Consider the following 19,123-nt stretch of genomic DNA (forward strand, 5'->3'; position numbering starts at 1 on the left):
CTCCTTTTATATTAAGGAAGCAACAAGGCTCAAATTCTTTGAATTGGTACAAACTTAACTATGATGCTGGAAAATTAAGGTTATATATGCTACAACATATTGTATATGCCATTCAATTGTTTTTCAGATATACTGTTTAAGATGATAAAATAATGAGGTTCTAAAGGTCTATTCAGATTAATAAAAGTTAATTTAAGATGTAGGACTAATGGCATGTCTTTGGTAACTGCTTAACACCAAGCTGCTAGAAAATTTAGAAAAGTAACAACATATGTTTGATAATCAAGATTTATAAGTTTCTGAGGTCTACTCATGTTCACAGTAATAATTGTCTAGCTTTTTTTGTTTTTTTAAGTTTTAGCTATTTGGATAAATTAAGCCATACAAAAAATTCAATGGTATATAATTGTGCACTATAAAAGGATCAAAGGAGTTGCCACTCTCTCTATGGACTGTGTCTATGATTAAAAGTTTTATTTTGATACTAGAAGAGCTTCAATTAAAAATTGTTATTTTTTAGCAGGGCGTGGTGGCACATGCCTGTAATCCCAGCACTTGGGAGGCAGAGGTAGGTGGATTTCTGAATTCGAGGCCAGCCTGGACTACAAAGGAAGTTCCAGGACAGCCGGGGCTGCACAGAGAAACCCTGTCTCAAAAAAAAAATGTTATTTTTAAGTGTAAACATAATAGATATGGAATATAAAGTCCTAGTCTTATTAAGTCCTAGACTTACTAAATTATTGTAAACTGTGAAGCATAATTAAGAAATACAAGTTAATATTGTCAGTCATCTTACAAATGAACAAATTCTGTAATATGTTAAGAACTATACTTGTAGTCGTGCTAATATAATTACTTACAGGAATAAGTCTTATTCAGTTTTCAAAGTTAAGTAACTAGAGCAAGTAATTACATCAGGTATACTTAATAGATAGATGGCCCTCAAACTCTTCAGAGATCTTCAGAAAATGACATTTATAATGTTCAATAAAAAAGTTTTTCATGAGAGAGAGATATGCTATTTCCTGGCAGTACTCCTGTTCTCCTCCAAAGAAGATAGGCACAGAAGAAAGTCCACCTGGAGTTTGTTTTTAATGTGTCAAGGCCAGCTATGGGTGAAAACCTGCCCTTCACCTTGACTGCAGCCAGAATGCTCTCAAACTGTGAACTGCCCTACCACTTTGCAGTTGCCCCAAGGTCCTACCCTACAGGAAAGTCTACCAGATTTCTGGGCCTGGCAGCCAAAGACTGATACTACCCTGGGACTTCTGTCCAAATGACCATGGAGAAACCTAGGGTTTCTATCCAGGTAGTCGGCCAAGTCTCTGTCATTTTAAAAATTTAATATATTTCTTTTGAATCTTTGTGAATTTCACATCATATACCCTTATTCCACCCATTGCCCAGTCCTTCCACATCTGTCCTCCACCCATGTAACCAGCCCCCAAAAAAGAAAATAAAAAAAATATAATAAAAAAAACAACCAAACAAAAACCAAAAAATTCCATCTTTCTGTGGAAGCTGCAGTGTGTGTTGGTGTGTTACACAGTATACCCTTTTGCCCAAACAGCTTTACTTGCAAATGTTCATTGGCAATGAGTCGTCAGTGGTCTGGTTTGGGGCCTCTGGCTTCTGCTAACCCATGAATACTAGACCCTCACCAAGAATCCTCTCAGATTTCCTGATGTTGTTCTAAGTCATGGAGATTCTGCAGGAACAGTTCCTTCATACACTCCAGCAGCTCATAAATGATTTAGATGTTGGGATGGGCCATCTCAAAGCCCTGGATTTGGACCAGTTTAGTAGCTGAGTTGGTCATCATGTCAGCTTTCCCACACCCACATCACTAGGGCTAGCTTTCCCTAACTGATCATGTGAAGGGTGGGGTCAGCTCTTTGTAGTACCATAGCCATTGAGGGATGAGGACAGCTCTCCCACACCCTTGCTACCCAGGACAGATCTTCAGTGCTTCCCAGGATGGGGTCTGTGGACAGCTATCTATACTGTCACAGCCAGTGAGGGATGAGATCTGCTCAGATAACGTATAGACATCAATGTGGCTTCAGACAGCAGATCAGAATGTCTGCATGGCCTTTAGTGGCAACATGGGCCAAAGACATCACACAGATCCCTGGTGAAATGGAACCATAGACCCAGGCACGGCCCTTGGTGGCAGCATGGGCCCAGAAATCACGATAACCTCTGGTAGCAACATAAGCCTCTTACATCAAGATGTTCCTCAAGACCTTCAAGTCTACAGTTCTGTTTCACTTCATGGTATAAAAACTGCTCTGCTTCTCTTTCTTTTCCATCTCTCCACCAAATACTTATTCATTAAAGTGGCTCCCAACCCAGGTGGTGGGTAGTCCTCTGACTGTCTTCTGGATGCCTGCCCTCTGACCATTTTTAGTAGATTCAGGACCTGCCTCTTCATGAATACAATCAGGCCATATTCTCCTAGAGTTACTACTAGGCCTATATACAATATACCTTGTTACCAGACTGAGAAAAGAGATAACCTCACAAAACAGATTTCAATGTAATGCTTCACTATTCCTTTATTTAAAGGAACTCTTTTTACAATGATTGCTCTCAGTATTTAACCACATGTGCCCTGTGGTAAATATCATGATAAAAAATGTATAAGGGTTATTTTAAATCTGAAAATACAAGGGCTTACATTGTGGGAACCTAAGAAAATGTTTTAGGGTCTAAGAGGGTGTAAATGCAAATTTTGAAAGTTAGAGGACAGGAAAGCTGAAGTGATAAGAAAGTGACTTATGGTATATAAAAAGAATGCAAAATGCTTCAGATTTATTTTTCTCGCTAATAAACTATTAAGACTACAAAAGTTCAGACTTTTAACATTATTCAGTGGAGTTCTGATAAGCTATTAACCTAGCTCTGGTAAACTACTACTACTACTACTACTACTACTACTACTGCTACTACTACTACTACTACTACTACTACTACTACCACAACTACTATCATTGTTACAAGCTTAAGATTGTATTTGTTTGTTTATTTATTTATTTATTTATTTATTTGGTTGTCTTCTAAGTATAGATTTAGAAGTTCTTCTCCTTGTGCTAAAAACCCTCTTTCTAGAGATACCTTTCTGTATATACCTCCAGTCTTCTAGATAGAGGGGAATAGCCCCTCTTTCACAGTTTGTAGTCATACTGAAAATCAAGATCACAAGCTTTTGCCCTTTTGCTTCATGGGACGTTTTGTCCATCCTAAGCTCCCCTTAAAGAGAGTTCATGCCTTTAACACAAGATTCTACCATGACACAAAAAATGTAATTTTACTATCTTTTCTACAATGCGGATTTCAGTATAAATTACAAACAATGCTCTTGGTACCATGTCTACAACATCTCTACGGTATGAATTTCTGTGCATATTACAAACAGTGGTGATGCTATCACCACTGATCTCTTTATAAACATAAAACTGATCTTTATTTCTAAAACTGATCTTTTTATAAGCATAAAAAATTCTTGTAATAGTAAGGGAATTTTCTTGAATCCACCTCTCATGAGTCAAATGGACTCCAGATAAGTATTTCTGTCAATCAACAGTCTGTTTCTGCCATCTGTTTATTCTTATGGATAGGATCCTTTCCCCTTTTTCTGGTCTTAGGACTCCCCTCCACCAACTACCAGGACCATGGACCTGAGGAAAAAAAAATATGTAAACTCCTTAACTTTATCTTTTGCCCCTAATCTGTTCCAGCATCCTGCCAGGTCCGGATGTTTCCTCCAAATCTGCATTCCAGGCAGCTTTAAAGTGCTAAACCCAGATAGATGGTCCAGTCTCACAGATTGCTTTGACAAGGCCTGTACTTTTTTAAGCTCCAGATCATCACACAGAGCCTAGACAATCAGGGAATTAGCCAGCATTCCTAGGACTTGCATCTCCAAAGATGCTTTCAACCTCAGACAACAGGAAGCATTGTAAAGAGCACAGCAGCCTCATTCCTACCTCCCTTTCTATTTTCTCACCTTTTTTTAGCAAACAAAAGGGAGGAATGTTGTAAATCAGGCACTCCATCAGCCTACCTTTCAGTGACTTAGCACCAGTAGCTTACACACCTGTTGTTGTAAGATGTGGCTCATTTTCACTGTCATTGTGAGCTCCATCTTTTCCTGTGTAATAGACACATCTTTACAAGGTCCCTCTAGATGTCACGCCTCTCTCATTTTCTCTATCTCCCTTTTTCTCTGCTTGCCAGTGTTCACTTCTCTTTTATGTCCCCACTCCAGCTTCTGTTTCCCCTTCCTCAGTAAACCTCTCCTGTTAGATCTGTTACATGGTGTAGTCCATGCAGCATAACGTGGCACAGACCCACCAAGGTACTTTTTGCTGCGTCATCCTAACTCAGTGGGCTTGGAGAATTATAAGAATATCTCACAAACAGCAAAACATTTCTTTGGTGATTTTGTTTAGAAATTCATACTACTGTCATAAGTAAATGATTATGTGTATTTCAATACAAAACAAAAGTTTTAATATTTAATGCTTGAGTTTTATCTAGACTTTAAGGAAAACCTAAGAAACTAAGGTGTAATTTTTTCATCTACTCTCAACATCACATGGTCTCTGAGAATTAACATTGCTTGAACAATGGACATTAATACTATGCACGTTTGTTAATACAAGTTAGCTTATATTTTATTATATTATTGTGAATCGCACCTAATAAAAGGCAATAGTTTGTGAGAAATACTGAGATAAAAAACTTTGTAAACTTGGGATTCCTTTTCAGATTATACTTAGCTAAGGAAATGGACTCTCCTCTTGTATAACAATGGGTCATCAAGGTTTTACAAAAGCCTTTTCTAATGCTCCAGATTCCTTTTCCTCATCAATTGGAAACGCAGGAAAAGGAGAAGCTACCTTGGTGTCAGTGATAGGAAATGCAGCATTTTGTTGTTTGTTTTAGAGGGAGATGGAAATATTGCCGCAGCCCTTGTAGTGTAGCTCAATCATCCTTGTTTTATTTACTGAGCACTAATGTCTACAGCATGATACTGAGAAGCAGAAGGCTATGTGTGTGCTCTGTGAGTTAACAAATGACAGAGTAAGTAAAAGATTCAAATAGGACTAATCTGCCCATCTAAAGAAAGTTTGGGTTCATCAGTGTTGCTGAAAGAAACAACTGTAATGTATTTTTAAATAAGTTGTCTGGTAAACAAATAGAATTCATACACAAAAAGAAAAGTCTCATGGATTGTAGCATCTCAATTTACTGGAGTACTTTAATGGATATGATTTTTGCACATATTCTGTATTAGATGACATCTTCATGGTCTTAATTTCCAAATTTCCATAATTTTGGAAATATAAACCATTAATGCTGCTAATCACAAGCCCATTTAATTTAAATTTCAGATTCTATACCCTAGAATATTTGCTGCACAACTTAAAACAATAACAAAAACAAATAAACAAAAAACAGTAAAACCAAAAAAAAAAAAAAAAAAGGATTTTTCAGAACATTTTTAAAAATTTTGTCAAGACCTTAATCTTAAACTTAGAAATAGTGACAGGGGACTGGAGAGATGGTTCAGTGGTTAAGAGAACTGACTGTTCTTTCAGAGGTCCTGAGTTCAATTCCCAGCAACCATGTGGTGGCTCACAACCATCTGTAATAGGATCTGATGTCCTCTTCTGGTCTGTCAGAAAGCAGCTAGAGTATACTCATAAATTTAAAAAGTGACAGTTACATTTTAAAAAAAGAAATAGTGACAGAAAACAAAGAAGTAATATTTATTAGGTGAATGTTTAGACATTCACACCGTATACTTTATAGTATATTATTTGTGTAAAGAAAACCTATGGATGTATACTCACAGTATGAAAATGTCACATTATTCATAATGAGCATATATGTTCATGATTTTATAAATTATCACAGAGAAATTTGTGTAGATTAATGAAATGAGAAATAACTCATTTTTCACTTAGACACAGTAAGAGCCATATTCAACTTGTAATTCCCACGTGCCCAAGGACCAGGTAACGTCTTAGAACGCTGGGTATTATAGTTCTTGGAAAATAGCAAAGTCATATGGGAAGTATGGTGACTGTATGGTTTTGTCTTTAAAAGCCCCTTTGATGGGGCTGGAGAGATGGCTCAGTGGTTAAGAGCACTGACTGCTCTTCCGAAGGTCCTGAGTTCTAGTTCAATTCCCGGCAACTACATGGTGGCTCACAACCATCTGTAATGGGATCAGATGCCAGATGCCCTCTTCTGGTGTGTCTGAAGGCAGATACAGTGTACTGAGGTTTTATAAACACACACATACACACACACACACACACACACACACACACACACATACACAAAGACTTATTTAAAAAAAAAAAAAAAACTCCTGTGACTTGTGTTCATTGCTACTTGCTTGGATTCCATGGAGCAGATCTGACCAGAGTCTATCATGGTCAGTATTTAATTAAAGTTTGCTTCAAGATTGGCTCCAAATTATGGAACTTGTTTTTTTTCTTAATCTCAGTATTAGCAACACATCTATGATTTCTTTTACAACTTCAATTTTAAGTATTAAATTCAATGTCCTTTTAGAAAAATTCAAAGCACTTTCAATTATTACCTGTATGCTTTCACCCCATTTCTCTGTCCCCTTTTCTCTCCCCCTCATGCACATTGAATTAAGGAAAGTGTTGCTGCACACATTTGGTGAAAAGAATGACAAAAAAATTGTCTTATACACACAACTTATACTTGTTGAAGAAATCATGTTATGATTCAATATGAATTTTACTCCTATTAAGGTAATAATGCTGGCATTTGATGAACTCAATTCTCCCTTACAGCTTTACCCAATATATATTTGTTAATCAGTCAAAAGCAAAAAGTAATAAAATATTTAATATATTCACCAAAGGTTGTAATTTAATATTGTTCTCACAATCATACATTGAAATAAAATGAACATACCTTGAATGAGATAGCTTTTTTATGTGTATAAATTTCATGTGACTTAACTTTCTTCAGTTAGAACATTTTCAACATTTGTTTTTCTAATTAGTGTTTCTTGTGCAAATCATCATACTGTTCTGCCTTTTCTTCCAGATTAGACATTTTTAAACCACATCCTGTTTATTGAGTAACAACCCCAAATTGTGTTGGGTGTGTTATGAATTATTAGACAAGCTTTATTTCAAAATATTTTATATTTAAAATTTTGATGTACAAATTTTCTTACAGATTTTTCTTATGTGCTTTAAAATGAGTGTCTTTACTGTGACTCAGAATAACAAATGTTATGGCCATCTGGTGTTGTATGAACTCTTCAGTCACAGTGCTCAGTCCTGCCTGCAGTTCAAGCATCCCTTAAGGTTATTCCCACAATGAGAGATCTATTGCACTTTTATAGTGCAGTATATGTTTCACCAATAGTTGACTGTTTCCTTCTTGGCCCAGTCACTCTTAAGATCTCTGTGGCATTTGTTAGATGGTTTCCGCATGAATTCCAAGTCCAGAATTTTCTTTGAGAAGCAAATCTGTTTATTTTTGCTGCTTTGGCCTTTCTTTAGCTATTGCCTTGTCTTGACCCAAAACTCCTTTGTTAGTGCCCTCCTCAGGGCGGCCTTCACATCCTTGTTCCTCAAAGTATAGATGAATGGGTTGAGGGTAGGTGTGACAATGCCGTAGAACAGAGCCATGATCTTGCCCCTGTCATGAGAATAGCTTGAGGGAGGCTGAACATACATACTGATAGCTGTAAAGTAGAAGAGGAAGACCACTACCAAATGTGAAGCACAGGTATTAAAGGCCTTCCAGCGACTCTCAGCAGAACGGAGTTTCAGCACTGCCTGAGCAATGAACACATAGGTGCCCAGGATGAGGCTGAGAGGCACCAAGAGCAGTAAAGCTCCAAGAACGTTAAGCTCAGCTTCATTCACAGTTGTGTCAATGCAAGCTAGCTTCAAAAGGGCTGGAACTTCACAGAAGAAATGGTCTATTACTCTCTGTCCACACCTTGGGGCTACCACAGTGAGGGTGGACTGCAGAAGAGAGTTTGCAAATCCACTAATCCAGGTCCCTGTGGCCATATGGATGCACCGTTTCTGGTTCATGATGATAGGATAGTGAAGGGGCTTGCAAATGGCAGCAAAGCGGTCAAAGGCCATGATGGCCAGAAGGATGCATTCAGTTGAGCCCAAGGCCAAGAAAATATAAAGCTGGGCCACACAGCCACCATAGCTAATGGTCTTTTCAGGCCCTCTAAGATTGACCAACATCTGAGGGACAGTGCTTGTAGTATAGCAGAGGTCCAGAAGAGAAAGGTTAGAGACAAAAAAGTACATGGGGCTGTCAAGCTGGGGGTCTAGGCGAGAAACTAGGATAATGGAGATATTACCAAATAAGGCAAAGATGTAGGCCACCAGAAAAATCACAAAGAGAGGTGTCTCCAGCCAAGGCCGGTCAGAAAATCCCAATAAGATGAAGTCATCTACTGAGCTCTGATTGTTGATCCACATATTACTATTAACAAGTAAAATTCTAGCTTTAACCTGTAAATACCTAATTTCAGAGATGGTCACCACTCAGCTAAGAGGAATCAATGGAAAATTAGAAGTAATTCAGAGATAAGATGTCCGTTTTCTCTCTGTATAATATTGCCTTGGCGTGGTTATAGTATTGAAAGAACAGCAGTATACCTGGGGAATGTTGCTTAATTAATGGCTGGTTAATTCAGGTTAGCTATTTTCTGGATTTTGTTATATTTTCTTTTAAAATGCATCCTCAGTAATACCATTGGCTCAACATGATGTGGGCATTTAGTAGCGACAGCATAGAATAGATTAACACAAATTTGGAGAAGACAGAGTTCCTCCAAACCACTTGAACAATGTAGCAAAGGCAGAGTGCAGTGGGTCTGTGTCTCTGTTTTAGGGCGACACATCCATCTTTCTCACAATGAGAATAAGACCAAGAATCTCATGAGACCTGGAACATTTCATAAAACCTGGGTGATAAGAAGATGTCATGCCAGGACTTCTTTTGTTCTTTCCAAGTTCTCCGGCCCATCCTATGGTGAGATAAAAAGCATCATAGAACAAAGCAGAACGTTTAAGAACCTTCTTAAAATTTCAGGCCTAAGATATTTGTAGATTGTGAACATGCTGTTTAAAAATATCTCTATAAACGACTTTTCATCTTAGAGAAACACCAGAGTTTCAAATTTTTAAATCCTTGTACAATTCTGTATTTACTTGTAATTGCTCAGTGTTATCAGCACACACAAATGTACACATTTCCCTTCAGCCTTCTTTATTCTGAAATATGACTCACTAGTTCTACTATGTCTACTACCTCAGCTGCCCCATTGAAATTCCTTTATATTATCACTTATGAAAAGTAACCTCAATGGCCAATTATTCTAATTCTTGTCTTGAATTTGTTTTTGTTGGGCCGGGAAACAACTCAGTTAATAAAAGACTTGCAGCCCAAGCCATATAACCCAAGGCTCATCATTGGAGCCTACATAATTAAAAAAGCAATAAGGTCACAAGTGGGGACAGTGGGCCACATCTGTAATTCCAATACTCTTCCAATAAGATGGGAGACAGGAGGATTTGCCAGAAGTTTATATGTTCATCACAGAAACAGAAAAATAAGATACCTTGCTTTAAAACAAACTTGAAGAAAAGAAATTGTGGGAAGCCATCCTGAGCTATTCGGACTTATGCTTACTCATGGCCCTAAGGTGGTGGCTGCTAAAGTATGAGAACAATTAACTAGAGACTTCCCCATGAACTGTCGGGTGTGAGAAGATTCCCAAGAATACCACAAGATGTTCCTGCCCTAGCCACGGAATGTACCTGCCGGTGTTAACTCCGGGTGTCCTCTCCAGATGACCAGATGACCTCCTCGCTTGCTTCCTGCTTCGACCCCTAGGGGTGTCTCTGCCCTTCCCTCCTTTGTCTGGTGTGAAGGTTATTTCCCTCTCTGTAAACCTTAAAACCCACTTACCTCCCCGACATTGAATAAAGCCATGACACAACCCAGACTGACTCTGACTTTGTTAGCGTGCTTGGCTTCCTTTCTCTCTTCCCCCCATTTTTGACCCTCAGGTAGTGCCTCTTCGAGACCCTGGAATAACTGGACCTGCTGGACGGGTCAAGAAATGATTCCTGAAATCCTTTATTCTTCTCCTCTCATAAGCTTTCACCTGCGAATACCCACATTCATATACAAATATATATACACACAATATACACATGCTTAAATTCATTTTTGTTTAAATCCTAATATTTGTATAAGTTTGCCCTTTGTTCAAATCCCAGGCTTTCTGCTTACTAACTGTGATTTTGAGTGTCAGTTTCATGCTTCAATATTCTTCTTTAAAACAAGCATAGAAGCACTTATATAGGTAAGTATATTAAGCAATATAATGTAACTTGTAAACCTACCCCAGTTTCAGTTCTATGTCAATTAACTATGGATTCTTTATTTACATGGTAGAAGTTAAAAATATTGTGTTTGCTTTATTTTGTACCTACATACACTGTATTATAGAAATTAACAGATATCTATTAGGATGTAGTAAAACTGATATGACTGATAAATCAGATTCAGATTCATTGACTATTATTCTGACACCTTTTTGTCCCACCCTATTATTACAATGAGACAATGAAAATCTTAAAGGCTTTCTTTAGCCGGGCCTATTTTCTAAGTCTGTGCTATTGCTCTGGTGGTAGAATGAATGACAGTGATGAATGATAGGGAGAGAGTATTTCTACAGCCAGACCTCTATCTCTACCTATAAATCAAGTGTGATAGCATACCCCTGTAATCTCATCCTTTTGGAGGCAGAAGCAGAAGAATTGCAAGCTTGAAGCCTGCCTGGCCTCTCTATTGCATAATCAGGTCTAAAAAAATATCCCTATACATAGTAGCATTTCCCTACAGGGTAGTGGGCATATTCACTACCATTTTTTTTTTTTTTTTGATTTGGTTTTTTCGAAACAGGGTTTCTCTGTATAGCCCTGGCTGTCCTGGAACTCACTCTGTAGACCAGGCTGGCCTTGAACCCAGAAATCCGCCTGCCTCTGCCTCCCAGAGTGCTGGGATTACAGGCATGTGCCATCACCGCCCGGCTCTTGTCTTTAATCTTAATGAGTTCCTTTGACATTTTATCTCATCTGTTTCCAGAAAAAAACTTTTACTTTTTCATTCCATGCCTGAGGCATAATAAAAAATATTATGTATGAATCCTTCTACCTCTAATTATAAAATTCCTGTCATTAACCAATAAATATATTTATTTTACTTGGTAAGAATCAGTGGGCTTTGAGTGTATTACTTCATAACTTTTAGGGATTCCATTAGTTAAAACAAATCAAAGTACTTGGATATAAACTCTGTATTGCTTTTACAACCATTGAAAATTGAAATTCATTTATTTTGTAATTAAAGACAAACAGCTGTACCATTTGTATATGATGTAAGTTGGAATGTAAGCGATAGCAACAATATTAATACCTTACATAGTGAAATTGCTCCAGAAATTTCCAGATGCCTATGACCATCTATGGAAAATTAAGTTGATTACTGAGACTTCTACCTTATAGAGTTTGTTCACTTTCACCACACTAATTCAAGTCCTCACTTCAAATTTGGTCCATATAATTCCACTCTTTTTCCACTTCTCACTCAGGGACTGTGTTTTAGAAATAGTGTTTCAGAAACATCTTAATTTCTTGTATTATATTCCCAAGGAGATGGGACAGGCAGCATTTCCTGTAGAGCAGAAGATTATTTTAAGAATAGAGATTTATTTGGCATGAAGAAAAACCTTTATTTTTCTTTGTATTCATGACCCAAATTTTGCCTTGGGAACAAATGAAGTTTTCTCTTGGGTTGCAGATTCGGTCATGGATGGTACTCAGCATTCACATAACTTCTGTATGATTATAATCTCTAAAATGCCAACTGTAGAGTATTACCTTTGTCCAGTGTGGATGAGTGTTTTGTGAAGAAGTCTGCATTCACAATATCATTTCTGGGTTTCTGAAAATTTCATACTATTTTTCTAAACTGTAAAAGCCAAGATTCTTTCACTGTGTTTCACAGTGATTATTACATTATTTTCCCACCATTTCTCTCCAAATAAGTACAGGCTATTATTTCTGTTTATAAATGCTATTGAGTTTCTGAGATAAGCATGAGCTGTTTCCAATAATTTCAAATTATATAATTATAACTCATAATAACTGTGATTTTAAAATTGTATAATATATATAAAATACACATGTAATATATAATCCTATATATTATATATAATTATACAATATACATATATATTTTATAATTATATAATATACACATATATTTTATAATATATATATACATTATAAAATAAAAATATACATATATATTTTATAATTATATAAATATATAATTTATGTAATACATGATATATTATACATATTATATATTCTGCATAATATATGTATATTATAAACATAAAATGTTACTTATATAATATATAATCATATATTATATAATATTTTATTTTTAGTAAAATATACTGTTTATTTTTTTGAAATATGTTGGAATCTAGGATCATAATTAATGTATTTTTTCAGAGATTTTAAGTAAAATACATACAACCACATTTTGTGGGAGAGATTTTCTCCTTGCCAATGTGAGATCCACATATATTTAATATAATAATAAAGCATTTAATATAAATATTTAATATATGACACATTATATGTAATATACGGCATATATAATATTACATAATTATATACTGTATAAAAATAAAATTTATTATAAGTGTAATAAATTAATAACAGTAGTCAGCAGTATAGTTTTTATATATGGATTACAGTACATTTCTACAGTTTTAAGTACTTGATACACTCCTAAATATTAAATAGTTATAGGAATATGGAAGAAAAATGAATAATGATAAAAGACCAATTCTTAAATCATAAGGTAGAATTGAGAGAAGAAAATGGAGAAGAAGGAACAGAGAGTGGGAGGGAAAGAATCATATGAGGACTGTACTGCTGTTGCACTGACTCACAGAAGATGCTTAAGTCAGTATTTGTCAGGCAGAAGCACAGAAGGTAGAACAAAATTATAATGAGGGAGACAGTTAAGACTAACTAAGGTAATCCAGTTGATTTGCCTTGAAAGGACTATGGGGAAGGGGAGTGGTTGCCTTATTGATATATAAGATAATTACGGTGTTTAGGGAAACTTAATTTAGAAATAAAAATATGCTGTGGTTCCTGTGAAAGGAGGAATTAAATATGCAAGATGTATCTAATTGGTATCATAAAAAAAGTGTGAAAAGGAATGGAAGGTCCTGAGGTTGGAATCTGATGTTAGGTCTTAAGGCAGGTAGCTAACCATCTCAGATGTTTAAATTGTTCTGTGCTCCTCACTTTCTACACTGGCTCAGATATATGCTAACAAGCTAAATTTACTTAGATATTGCTATGTTTTTAACTTCCTGACTTGGTTATTAGATGCCCTTATTTTTAATTGTCAAATTTAAACAGCTTTGAAGTTATTGATATGTTTGGGCTTTCAGTACTAGGTAGATTTGTACATATAATTCTCTATTTTAACACCCACAAACACGGAAATGCAGAAAAGTCGATCTGGAAAGTGCTGAAAAGTTTATCTACAGATATTAAATGAAGATACAAGGTACTGAATGTAAATAGCATTAGCAGTGATGTATATTTTCATAGCCTCCTAATAAAACTGTATGAGAAGGATCTGTGGATACTATAATGCACACACACACACACATAATGTATATATATAATATATATGTATTATGTGTATACATATATGTATATTATATATATATAATCTTCACATATATATTATACTTTTCATGTCCATACCTGATTGGTTCTTACAATAAGCCTCTAAATAAGTATTATCATCGGTTTTTCAATTGAAGAGAAGAAACAAGTATAAAGAGAATATATCCAGCCCTTGCTCAAGTTTGTGCATGTAAATTCAAAATCAAAGATCGAATAATGTTAGGTTTCAAATCCAGTTTTCAAAGTTTTTAAAATGAAAATGTGGATGACTAGAGAGAATTAACCTTTCAGTTTAAAATTATTGTTTTATATATTTTTCCATTCCATTCCTGAGAGCTACAGCAAAATTAAATAAATGATTGGTTTGACTCACCTTCCATTTCCAGATCCCTCCTGTGTTTTCCTGGTATTGGGTCTATAGAGTTTGTGCATAATGATCAGGAATGGAAAAAAAACTGACTTGTGTCTCAGATAGAGGGTGCGGACAAGTTTCTATCTGAATCTCTTCTTTCTGACCTATGAAAAGGCCAAATTTAAGTATCCAACTCCCATTTATGGCTGTTTTCTGGCCCCACAAACCAACAGGGAGGTTTCCCCCATTTCCTTAGTTGCATCCTGTTTTAAACCTCTGAGGTTCAGCATAATTATCACCATTGTTGCCAGCATGTCCAGAAGAAAAGAACCAGAGGGACCAGACAGAAAGAAAACCCCAGAAACAAACAAGAAAAAATTAAAACAAGGGCTGGAGAGATGGCTCAGTGGTTAAGAGCACTGACTGCTCTTCCAGAGGTCCTGAGTTCAATTCCCAGCAACCACATGGTGGCTCACAGACATCTGTAATGGGATCCGACAGCCTCTTCTGGTGTGTGTATTCACATAAAATAAACAGAATAAATCTCTAAAAAAATTTAAAAAATTAAAACAAAACATAAACTTTAGAGTCAGTAAGAAGAAATCAAACCACTCAAATAAGACCTGGTCAAACAAGGGAATTTCTAGATTGGAACTATTGTGCTTACTGTTTTGAGAAAAGTAGTGCAAATTCATACAGTTGTAAAATGTTTCTAAGTATGACTATTATAAAGTGATATTTGATTATTTATAGGTTTGTGAGGACCTGGAGACTGTTCTTCTTTTAAGCAAAGTTTTGAATTGTTGCCTCTTATAACCCACATAGGTCTCCTAGTCTGGCTCCTGCTCCATATTTTTACTCTCTACTTATGTACTGGACTTGATTTAGTTTTTTTTTCCTCTCTCATTTTATGAACTGAAGTTCATGTGAAAATTCATTGTATCAAATGTGCATCTCACATCATAAAGGAGAAAAATCCCTTCCATAGAATGTGGTTGGAAGGGATATCATTTAAAAATCTCTGGAAAAATTCAGAATTAAGATCTCACATTTAACATATCTCAAAACAATAAAAATGTTAATATAGCAATGAAATAATGGAGAAAGATATCACTTAGTTCTGATATCACTAAAAACTCTGAGTCCCTAAAAGACATATGTTTTGGTAAAAGTTAAATTTCTGCAAAGATGAAGAGATGATTACCATGAAGGAAGGAGAACAAACAAAAAACAATAGATAATTACTAAGGCAAACAATCTTGTTTAACACTTAAATGAATAATAAAATATTTATTCTTATATCTAAAAATATAATTAAAGTCATAGTTGGATACAATTTTTACTTAAATTGAAAAGAACAAAGATTTTCATTTTGTATCAAATTGGTTATATAATGTCATCTGTACAAATCTTGGAAAGCAGCTTTGGACTTTATGCCATCTGCAAATATCATAGGAATGTACATTACATCTGACACAGATTGCCATCGGTTCATGCAGAGGCATGAACATCTTCAATTCGTTATTTACATAAGCACAGAATAATGCATGTTAAATGCTCACTAATCTTGTGATTATTCCTTACATATCTACACTGTAATGCATTTATTAATTAAACATAATAAAACAAGCTTATGGATAGAAAATTAAAATGGTCTCCAAGGTATGTACATAGTCATACACAAATGCATGCACACACACACACACACACACACACACCACACACACACACAATCCCACCTTAAGATAGAATGGCAAAGTAGGAAGCCTAAACAAACCAGTACTGAATAACCATATCAAATCAATGGTTAAGTGTGTTGTCAACAGCAGTCAAAGCCCATGAAAGTTTTTTCTTGTTCTGCCTACTAATGCCAGAGCCTGTGTCTTAGGTGCTACTCAAAAGTGAGATGATGTATTCACTAAATGAACCAGACTATGACACTTTCTGAACTCCTGTTGATGCTCAGGGAACCACGTGAGGCATGTGTCAACATCATTTTAGCTCTTTGTTGTAGATTTTTAAACAGTTTTACAGGGCTTGGGTTCTCGGAGCAGAATGAGGAAACTCTCAAGTAAAAGCTGCATGCTTTATCTAGGAGAGTCTTGACTGACAGTATGTCAATCAGACCTAGCAGGGTGGGTATAGAAGTTCTACAGGCTTCAGACCCTGAGGCTTTGAAGGGCAAGTTTTACTTTCAAATGTTGTGACATCATAGAACCCTTACCTGGATGTGTGGACCTGGAGACTATCCATGTTTTAGATAAGGTTTTAAATTATGAATTTAGTTTCACAACACACTCTGCCTTCTAATATGGATTTTATCTTTTTCTCCTGTTTTTAAGATCACATGGTACTATTCATTGGAACATTTATATTCTTTTAAGAGAATGACAATTATCACTTCTGTTTTAATAGATCATATTTGATCAGATCTCATTTTTAGACACTCATGTGGATAACAATGAGGATGAATTGATAGAAATATTTAAAGGACGTTTGAATAGTTATAAAAGTGTGAGTTGGGCATATGGCTCTGGCTCTCACAGCCATTGCAGTACTTAGAGCTCCATAGAGACAGAGCCAGGTCAAGGGAAAGCTAGACAGGTTCTTTGAGACGACTCTGTACCTCACGGAGGAAAATCAACTAAAAACATGGGCAAAGGAGATCCTTAGAAGCCAAGAAGCAAAATGTCCTCATATGCATTCCTTGTGCAAACATGCTGGAAGGAGCACCCAGATGCTTCTATAAACTTCTCAGAGTTCTTCAGGAAGTGCTCAGAGAGCTTGAAGGCCATGTCTGTTAAAGAAAAGGAGAAATTTGAAGATACGGCAAAGGATGACAAGGTTTGTTATGAAAGAGAAATGAAACCTGCATCTCCCTCAAAGGGGAGACCAAAAAGAAGTTCAAGGGCCCCAATGCACCCAAGAGGCCTCCTTTGGCCTTCTTCTTGTTCTGAGTACTGCTCCAAAATCAAAGGCAAACGTCCTGGCTTATCCATTGGTGCTGTTGCAAAGAAACTAGGAGAGATGTGGAATAACACTGTAGCAGATGACAAGCAGCCCTATGAGAAGGCGGTTGCCAAGCTGAAGGAGAATGAAAAGGATATTGTTGCCTACAGAGCTAAAGGAAGCCCTGATGCAGCGAAAAGGACAATGGTCAAGGCTGAAAAGAGCAAGAAAAAGAAGAAGAGGAAGATAAAGAGGAGGAGGAAGAAGAGGAAGAAGATGATGATGAATACGTTGGTTCTAACACATTTTTTCTCTTGTCTATAAAGTATTTAACCCCCTTATAGAGAAAGAAATGTAAGGCAGTGTAAGATTTGTTTTTAACTGTACAGTGTCTTTTTTTTTTTTTTTTTGGATAGTTAGCACACTGCTGAATGTGAATTTAGATTGTCCTGTCCTGGTGGTATTTTCAATAGCCACTAACCTTGCCTGGTACAGTCTGGGGGTTGTAAATTGGCATAGAAATTTAAAGCAAGTTTTTGTTGGTGTCCAACATAAATTATATATGGGAATAATAGTTTGGTTTTTGGTTTATTTACTTATTTAATCATTTTCTTTTGGTTTTCTTTTTTTTTATCTTCAGTTGTTTCTGATGCAGCTTATACAAAGACAATTATTGTTCTGTTAATTGAATACCACTCTGTAATTGCAAAAAAAAAAAATTGCCAGGCAGTGGTGGCACACGTCTTTAATCCCAGCACTTGGGAGGCAGAGGCAGGAGGATTTCTGAGTTCGAGGCCTGCCTGTTCTACACAGTGAGTTCCAGGACAGCCGGAGCTACACAGAGAAACCCTGTCTCGAAAAATAAAAAAAGAAAGAAAGAAAGAAAAAAACTGTGACTGTTTTGTTGACATTCTGGATGCTTCAATTATTTTTATTTAAAAAATTGTGAGTTGCCATGTGGGGTCAATTTTTGACCTTTATCATTAGAAGTCAAGGACTTGACATCCATTCTTCAGAAATATGCCCTCTATTCTTCAGCATATTCAAAATATTCTTAACTAAAGCAAAAGTTTCTTTTGTTTGCATATATTTGCAGTTATATCATCTGCAAAGTAATAGCAGTCAATGGAAAATAAATCATTTACTACTAATTTCTTAAACACCCCAAGAATCAGTAATGTTAACTGTATATGTATTTAAGGTTTTTTTCTTGTTTATATTCCCTTCCATGGAGTATTATGTATTAATATGGGCAATACATTTATCATCTAATTGCTTATAGTGATGTACTTACAGTGGTTCTTGAAATATTGTTTGAATGATAAATGGGTGATATTTTGATTAACCATTTTTACCTTCATGTTTTTTTCCTAGAACACAATTTTTAAATGGGGAAAGGTTACAGGTTTATTTTATTTTATATTAACTTATTATTGATTAAGTTTTAATATGAGGGACTACACAAGGATGCCAGAAAATTGAAAACAGGTAACAAAAGATAGTAGGGAAATTTGTAACTCATTAATTTTTTTGTTTGGTTTTTTTTTGTTTTGTTTTTTGGATTTGGTTTTTTCGAGACAGGGTTTCTCTGTATAGCCCTGGCTGTTCTGGAACTCACTTTGTAGACCAGGCTGGCTTCGAACTCAGAAATCTGCCTGCCTCTGCCTCCCAGAGTGCTGGGATTACAAGTGTGAGCCATCACCGCCCGGCTGTAACTCATTATTATTAAACTAATTATAACAAAAAGCATAAAGTAAGTAACTATAAGGTGAAAGCTGGATTGTGCTAGTATATCTTTTCAATAATAGCTTTAAGTGCCACGTGTTATAGCTGTACTATGTGAACACCTTGTATCCTGGATGGAGGAGGTAAATTAGGTGATTAACCATAGGGGATAATCTATAATGTTTGGTGAGAATGTCTTTTAGAGTTTGAGTTCATGTCAGTGTGAGGAATATATCTTCCCAACACTCTGTAAAGCAAAATTCAT

At 35.9% G+C, this 19,123-nt stretch overlaps 1 protein-coding gene and 1 pseudogene across 1 annotated transcript; one reads left to right on the forward strand and one right to left on the reverse strand.

The window, feature by feature from the left end:
* Nucleotides 1-7,565: 7,565 nt before the first annotated feature.
* LOC127669717 (olfactory receptor 2B2-like) lies at nt 7,566-8,513 on the reverse strand. The gene has a single exon (XM_052163902.1). It carries the CDS (start codon nt 8,511-8,513, stop codon nt 7,566-7,568), a length of 948 nt encoding a protein of 315 aa, XP_052019862.1.
* Nucleotides 8,514-16,836: 8,323 nt separating this feature from the next.
* Nucleotides 16,837-17,477, forward strand: LOC127669328 (high mobility group protein B1-like; annotated as a pseudogene).
* The last annotated feature ends 1,646 nt before the right edge of the window (nt 17,478-19,123 follow it).

Source organism: Apodemus sylvaticus, chromosome 19, assembly GCF_947179515.1.
Source record: "Apodemus sylvaticus chromosome 19, mApoSyl1.1, whole genome shotgun sequence".
In the NCBI taxonomy this organism is placed as follows: domain Eukaryota; kingdom Metazoa; phylum Chordata; class Mammalia; order Rodentia; family Muridae; genus Apodemus; species Apodemus sylvaticus.

Bases quoted from the DNA above. Each gene is read 5' to 3' on its own strand.
- LOC127669717 (XM_052163902.1), bottom strand. From the start codon at position 8,513: ATGTGGATCAACAATCAGAGCTCAGTAGATGACTTCATCTTATTGGGA.